We start from the raw sequence: 8,120 nt of genomic DNA, 5'->3' as shown, positions 1-8,120 counted from the left end.
GCACAGCACACCTTTACTCGTGACCAACACCTTAGACACTGGCGAAAAAACTGAGGACTCCCAGTAGTGGGAGGGGTTATATAGGGAGTGCACTTCTTGTCTTAGGGCGTGCCAGTGTCCATCACCTATCAGTGGCTCTATAACCCACATAGTAACTATTATGGCTCTGTGTCCCCTGATGTATGAAAAGAAATGTACCTGTTCCGACTTACAAACAAATTTGACTTAAGAGCAAACCTACAGACCCCATCTTGTTTGTAACCTGGGGACCGCAAACTATCCAGCAGATATAAGTGTAGTGGCTGTTTAGCATTTGTCATAAAGGACTAAGACACTGAAAGGAATTAGATTTAAAAAGTAAATGTTTATTAAAAAAGGACACTTATCCTGTAATAGCCAACCTCTTTTGAGCTTTGAAGGTTTGTGCTATATAGAATATAAACTTTCTTGAGGCCTTATTACCCTTATTCCACAGTATAGGGATGTCAAGGTACATCATATACTAACATTTAATCTATTCCATTAGATGTTTACTAATTCCATACAAAATCTGTGAATTTTATATAGCAGTGCAGACATTGGCTTAATTTTACTAAAACTGGAGTACACAGAATCTGGTACAGCCGTGCATGGCAGTTAATCACCTTCTAAGTTAAGCTTGTTCAATTAAGCTTTGGCAATAAAAACCTGGAAGCCGAGTGGTTAATATGGAGAGTTGGCATACCTGAGTGCTGGACCACCTCTCATGGTGCTTGTAACACTACCACTTAGAAAATTGATCCAATATCTGTGGCAAATTGTGATGAGATCCTGACATTCAGATACAGTGTTCTGCTCTCAAAAAGTGTTCACAATAAAAACACATGAATCCAGTACAGTGTTGGCTGTGACATTTGAATTACCTCTTTTAGCAACCACTGCTTAAAATATGTCAGACTTTTATCCTTATGGGTCTTCAATAAAGTGGCACATTTTAGGCACTTATGAATGCTCAGATCTGGATTTCTACTGACCATGGCAGAGTGTAGCACTGCTGTACAATAACAACCAGGCCCTTCTTATATTTAAGAGCAGTATAGTAAACGCACGCTAGACTCTGAAGGGGCTGCTATAGGTAATTTCCCTTTCGAGCTGGTATAGAGAAGTCCCATTATGTGAAAAAAAAAAAGAACATTACAAATCCAACAAAGGTCCATAACGTATCTTAGTAGAGACTACTTTAGTCACTGTCTGTGTCGTCACTATCCTCATCTTCCTCCTCCTCGTCATCATCTTTATTTTCTAAAGTCTCTTCCTTTAAGTCAGCAAAAAAGTCATCTGCTCCTCCAAATGCCTTCTTGCTTAAGGCAGGCAGCTGCCTGTTCTTCTTCCGCTTCCTGTAAACATCCACGTCGATTGACCCAATCGATGAAACATCCCAGAACTTTACTTTCTGGTCATGGCCACAGCTTGCCAAGAACTTGCCATCATATGACTTCGCCAGCTGCTCTATAGGTTCACCTGGATGTTGACCCACAGTACCAATGACTCGGTTAGGTAAAATGTTAATTGCCCTGCAAACAAAAAATGTAAAATTCTAATTATTACATTACTGCATAAACATTTGTATTCCATGAACACTGCCTAGTCTCTGATTCCTGGTGCAATGGAAACCTTGTGTATTGGAATAAGGCATTCCACTTTTACTCATATAGCTTAAAGTGATTTTTTTTTTTTTTTTTAATAAACTATCCTCTACAAACAAATCATACCTGCCTCCACTGTGCAGCTCGTTTTGCACATAGTGGCCCTGAACATCCTCTTCTGGGGTCCCCTGGCGGCTCCTCCCCACATCAGATAACCCCCTAGGAGAGCTCTCTGCCGAGGAGGTACCTTGCAGGTGGGCTCCTGAGTCCAACATTTGTGTCCACAGACACTAATGCTGGCCCTGCCCCCTGGGTCACTGGATTTGATTGATCGCAGCAGGAGGAGCCAATGGCTGCACTGCTATCAATCTATCCAATCAAGACCTGTGGGGAGAGGGACGGCGTGTCCCAGCTGCAGGGATGAAGAGGTAAGTAAAACGTGGGGGTGGGGGGATGGGGGGGGTGATGCATGAAAGTAAAAAAAAAAAAAACCACAAGGGTTTACAACCCCTTTAATAAAGGTAAGCCGCTCCTTTTTCCACTGGTCTATTATAATACTCCTTTATATATATTAGTTCTAAACATCTCCAAAAATGATTAATATGAAATTCACATCAACCTCTCCCCACCAGCAAAATCTCAGACCAGAAACATAGGGCTGGGGCACTGCGAAGGAAGGAGTAAATAACATTACAATTACTCTGTGCTTTAGTTACAGCACCATTTCAGGTACCTCAAGGAAGGAAGGGCATAGGGTGCCATAAGCAGCCAAGTATAATTCAGGTTCATGCCTGCATTACAACTTCAGGGTAATGCAGTTGTGCAGAAATGGGGACAGTGACATACTGGTTTTATAGAGAACATATATAGTCAATCATAAACAACTTTATTTACATTTTACCACTATATAGTGAAATATAATCCATGCAAACAACTAAATTTACATTTGCAATGATCTACCACTAATTTGTCTAAAGGCAAAAAGGCAAAGATTGCTGCTAACACCTTTTTAGAGTGTATCCACCAAACTCTCTTCATAAACCAACAGTGCAAAATATAAGTGCATCGATATCACGTATAAAACTTAAATAAAGATAAAATACAACAGCTAATGTGATGAATAACACCCAACAGAGTCCCAAAAATAAGCAATCCACCGCTTTACAAACTCAAAGTGACAGTTCATAGAGTGACAGCCAATGTGACCACCACCTCCAGATAAAATGCCTGCTCAGCTCCAGTCTGACGCCACTACAGAGTAAAAAAAAAAAAAAACCTTTGTGAATTCAGTTCAAAGGTAAGTAATGATGTAACGGACACGAAGGCGGGAGGAGTCGTTGTCCGTGAGGTCATTACTTACCTTTGTATCAGCGTGGTGAGCTGAGTTTATGCTCATTTTGCATATATCTATCTATGTGAGTGTTTGTTTTTAATCCCTATATTCAGTCTTAATAAATAATTTGAATCAGAGAGCACTATGGTTTCTCCTTTTCTATTCTGCAATGTCACATAGTTGATCAAAATTTAGGTTGTGGAGTGGCATGTTTCAAGGACGATATCAGGAGTGTTCCAGTACTATCTTGAATGAAATTCACTGTCTTTTATGACTTTGTAGTGGAGTCATAGACCAGAGGTGAGCAGGCATTTTATCAGGGGCTGGGGGTCCCCGAACACATTGGATGTCCCTATATGAACTGTCTGCACAGCGGTGGAGTGCTTATTTTTGGGGCTCTGACACTGTGTGTTGTTCATCACATTAGCCATTTGTATTTTATTTAAGTTATATTTTAAATTGATTGCACTGCACTTATATTTTGCACTGCTTATTTATAGTTTAGTCTTTTTATATTTCTATCCTCTTGTTTTATTACAATGCCTCAGTTCCCATGATTCATTAAAAATGTTATACATTTATGTTTCATAAAGACATCACTATACATTAGTTAATACTCTGGCACAATGCATGCCAAATCACACAATTACCAAGAAGATTCACCTGCAGTAAATGTCAGATTTACTGCTTTATTAGCATAAAGTAGTGTATATATTATACTATATAAAATCTGTTCCATACTTGTTTCCAGCATTCCCCTATTGTGTTGTACATTGTGCTTTATCTTTTTTCTAGAGGGATTTTTCTTACCAGACTTAGTATATCCTCAACAGTTTCACTTTCACTGACCTGATGACGCCATCCATGGATCCTGTACACACAATATTATCATTAACAGGGATCATGCAGTCAATAGACTCCGCCTTCACTGCAAAACGATCACTTGTTGCTCCAAAGCCATTCCAATTAAACAGGTAGATTGTCCCCTCACTTGAGCCGCAGGCCACTTTTTTGCCCCTCTAAATCAAAGGACAAATGCATTTATAAAAAAACAGATCTCAAAGAGTTAAAGGACATGCATTGAGCTTTGCATTTTAAACAAATACAGGACAAAAATAATGATTTTTTTAAATTCTATTTAGACAAATAATATTAAATAGTGTATACAAATAATACAATTCATTTTACCAACATGAAATATAGAATCTTTCCATGACACTTGGAGAACATTGTTGGCTGCTGTAGATTGAAAAACTAGAAAGTCTTGTCTCTAAGCAGAGTGGTAGGTTATACTGTTTTATATGAACAGTATAAAATATTCTCTTTCAAAATATTGGAAAAATAGCACAGGAAGGGGGGCTAGTTAGGGGTTAAAAATGGGTTACAAAAGGGGTTTAATAAGAAATATTGTAGGCATGTCTAAATAAAAAAAAAAAAAAAAAAAGAAGGTTTGACGCATGTGAACAAATGATCAAACCTTCAAAATACTTTATGCAGTAAAACTTTGGATTGCAAGCATAATTCATTCTGAAAAAATGCTTGTAATCCAAAAGCACTTGTATATGAAAAAAAAAATTCCCATAAGAAATAATAGAAACTCGGATGATTCATTCCACAACCATTTATTTATAAATCCTTCAGTTTATAGTCCATAGAAAAAAAAATATAGCAATGTGATAGGTTGTGTATCCATAAAATCTCCATCCAAATGGAAGCCTTCACAAGGGCGATTAGGCGATTAGAAGTGAAATCCAGCAGGAGCTACAGAGCATAAATGAGAAGAGAGGCCTCTAAGTGTAGCAATATGGTACATTTAACAAGGTACAACATTTTCCAACTCACATGGTTGATGATTAAAAGAGGCACACCCAAGTATGCAGGCATCTGGGTAAAGCTGTCCACATAGACCATTCTACGCGCAGCGCTCCATGAGTGCTTCAAGCCTCACTTTCAGATCGCTCTACTGCAGTATAGTCTTCCTGGTCACTATTGCAGACTGACAGTGGTGAGGAGAACGGTCTATGTGGACAGCTTTACCCCGGATGCCTGAATACTTAGATGTGCCTGTTGTAATCGTCAATCATGTGAGTTGCTAAATGTTGTATCTTCATTAAATTGAACCATATTGCTACACTTAGAAGCGCCTCTTTTCTCTTTTATACTCAGTTGTGATGCTACTTGTATATCAAGTCACAATTTGCTTGTCTTGAAAAACACTCTCAAACCAAGTTACTCTCAATCCAAGGTTTTACTGTACTTTGGACAAGCAGTGCTTGTTGATCAGCTATTGCAGTAGCAGTGAACCATGATGGTGCTTTACCTCTACAATATCAACAGGAAACAATATGGATCAAAAAGGCAGTACTGAAAGCCACCGCCCATTTGCTGTTGCATCCTAGACTTTAAATTGTGGGTAAACCCAACATCTATTTTAGTAGGATTGCCATGATGACCCACTCTATACAGATTTATAAAATCATTTATTGTGAATCTCATACCCGGAGATGTTGCCAGTAACAGCACTTCCTGTTTCAGGCTGACAACTTTGCCTTGCAATTAGTGGCAAGGCAGCAATCTATCAGATAAGCAGCCCGATGGCAAACTGAAGGAGCACACATGGCAGGTTGACAATGCTGCTGCTAATGGTTAGGCAGTGGTTTAGCATAATGAAGTTCTGTTACTGGCAGGATTGGCATGTAGGAAACTTTAAAACAGTTTCACAAAAAAATGATTTGCTTGACAAAACTGTATACAGTGAGACAAACATACTGTAAAATAGATTTGGGGTTTTCATGAGAGAATAATGCTTATGGGCTACTGCATCTGGTCTTGTAAAAATAGTTCCACCTGCATTTTAGATTGGGTTGTCCTTTATGTACCGTATATACTCGAGTATAAGCCGAGATTTTCAGCCTCTTTTTTGAGGCTGAAAGTGCCCCCCTCGGCTTATACTCGAGTCATCGCTGTCTGCCCGCTCGATCAGCGTGTCGAGCAGACAGACAGCGGCCATTCTATTCAAAAGCCGCGCCTCCGGCTCCGCCTTCGCCTGTGATAGGCGGAACACTGAATTTCCCAGCAGCCTGTGTTCCGCCTATCACGGACATCGTATCATCCTCGTACTACGGACGAGGATGATACGACGTCTGTGATAGGCGGAACACAGGCTGCTGGGAAATTCAGTGTTCCGCCTATCACAGGCGAAGGCGGCGGCGCAGCTTTTGAACTTTACAATGGCCGCCGACGAAGAGGGCACGGGACGGAGGCAAGGGAAGGCACGGGACGGGACGGGACGGCGGCGGCAAGGCACGGCACGACACGGGACGGATGCAAGGAGGCAAGTCACGGCACGGGACGGAGGCAAGGAGGCAAGGCACGGGACGGAGGCTCGGGACAAAGGTAGGCTGGACACACACACACACACACACACACACACACACACACACGGATGGAGACACACACAGGGATGGATGGATGGATGGAGACACACACACACACAGGGATGGATGGATGGAGACACACACACACAGGGATGGATGGATGGAGACACACACACACAGGGATGGATGGATGGATGGACACACACACACACAGGGATGGATGGACGGACACACAGGGATGGACGGACACACAGGGATGGACGGACACACACACAGGGATGGACAGGCATGTCTCACCCTCGGCTTATACACGAGTCAATAAGTTTGCCAGTTTTTTTGGGGGTAAATTGGGGGCCTCGGCTTATATTCGGGTCGGCCTATACTCGAGTATATACGGTATATCATGTCGCTGTACCAACCTTCATAATGGAAATAGATGTCAAGTCTCCATTCTGGAATTCAGACAGTAGGTCAAACCTTCGTCTCTTAATGTTGAACACACCCATGGTTCCATCTCCACTACAAATAAATAAAGAATATCTACTTATGCTGATCACAATGTTATGATTTGCTTCAGATTAGGGCTGATGAATACAAACTGAAGCCAAGGTGGGAGTTGTTGTTCACAGCAACTAAATTCTTTAATTATTTGACTGATAAATCCACATCAGTTGTTGGGGGCAACAACTCCACTGTTGGTCCATGTGTTTTTTTTTTCCCCTTCAATACATTGTTACTGAATTTTAAAAGAGCTAAAGAAAAAATGCAGAGAGTTTTGATTACACATCATTTGCTTGTGCAAGTAATAATTCACAGCTAGAGCCAATGTTCAGCAATACAGAGTACACATTTTTTGGTTGGTCCATGTATTTATTGTGTTAGATTTTATACAATAACACACCTAGAAGGAAGACCAGGCAAAGATGGAATTGCCACCTCAGGTGACACCTCAATACTGGAGGGTTCCGTATGATAGGTAAGTCTGTAATAATATGTTAGTATACTGTTCATACTAGCACATCATGGCATCAACCTGCAGGGAGACCGGTTAAAAAAAAAATAAAAATAGTTTGCCAAGTTCAATACTGCTTTAATAAATGGTCTAGGTATGCCGCACCCTCTGTCCCCCCCACACACAATTCAGAGGTTGGTGCCTCAGTAGCCACTTACTAAATCTCAATGCTGCTATATGGTGGTGCAGTGGGAGCGTGCAGAGTCCTGTACAAGTTTTAATTTTCAAAAACTTTAAGCTTTTTTTTAATTGTCCTACAGCAGATTGGAACAGTGACAGGCCTTAAAGTGAACAATTTGATTCAACTGCCACCCTGCCCTACCACACACACTGAGCTTTTCTTCAGTCCGCTGCTGTGCTCACCAGCTGCCAGGAGCAAAAAAGAAATACCCAGTACATAAGGGTATATAGGGTAGGAGGCCAAATAATTACATTTTAGTCTCATCTGACCACAACACCTTTTTCCATGTAGCCTCAGGATCTTCAAGGTGTGTTTACCACTTGACCTCTGGAAGATTTAACCCCCTTCATGACCAGGCCATTTTTGCGATACAGCACTGCGTTACTTTAACTGACAATTGCACGGTCGTGCGACTTTGTACACAAACAAAACCCCCAAAATAGAGCTTTATTTTGGTGGTATTTGATCACCTCTGCGGTTTTTATTTTTTGCGCTATAAATAAAAAAGACAATTTTGAAACAAAATTTTTTTTTTTTACTTTCTATTCTGCTATAAAACACATCCAATAAAAAAAAAAATAATCAAATGACT

At 40.7% G+C, this 8,120-nt stretch overlaps 1 protein-coding gene across 2 annotated transcripts in view; it reads right to left on the bottom strand.

The window, feature by feature from the left end:
• Positions 1 to 344: 344 nt before the first annotated feature.
• Positions 345 to 8,120, bottom strand: part of WDR55 (WD repeat domain 55) — a 32,170-nt gene continuing 24,394 nt past the window's right edge. For both annotated transcript variants that reach the window (XM_077474141.1, XM_077474142.1), the window contains exons 7-9: positions 6,755 to 6,854; positions 3,808 to 3,977; positions 345 to 1,553 (exon numbers count right to left, since the gene is read on the bottom strand). In XM_077474141.1, coding sequence (XP_077330267.1) covers positions 1,220 to 1,553; positions 3,808 to 3,977; positions 6,755 to 6,854 — 604 coding nt within the window. In that variant the 3' untranslated portion in view covers positions 345 to 1,219. The remainder of the gene's footprint in view (positions 1,554 to 3,807; positions 3,978 to 6,754; positions 6,855 to 8,120) is intronic.

The sequence above is a fragment of the Lithobates pipiens genome, unplaced genomic scaffold, assembly GCF_037356315.1.
Source record: "Lithobates pipiens isolate NorthernLeopardFrog02 unplaced genomic scaffold, aLitPip1_a1.2 Scaffold_8, whole genome shotgun sequence".
Classification (NCBI taxonomy): domain Eukaryota; kingdom Metazoa; phylum Chordata; class Amphibia; order Anura; family Ranidae; genus Lithobates; species Lithobates pipiens.
This window is presented reverse-complemented; position numbering and strand designations above follow the sequence as displayed.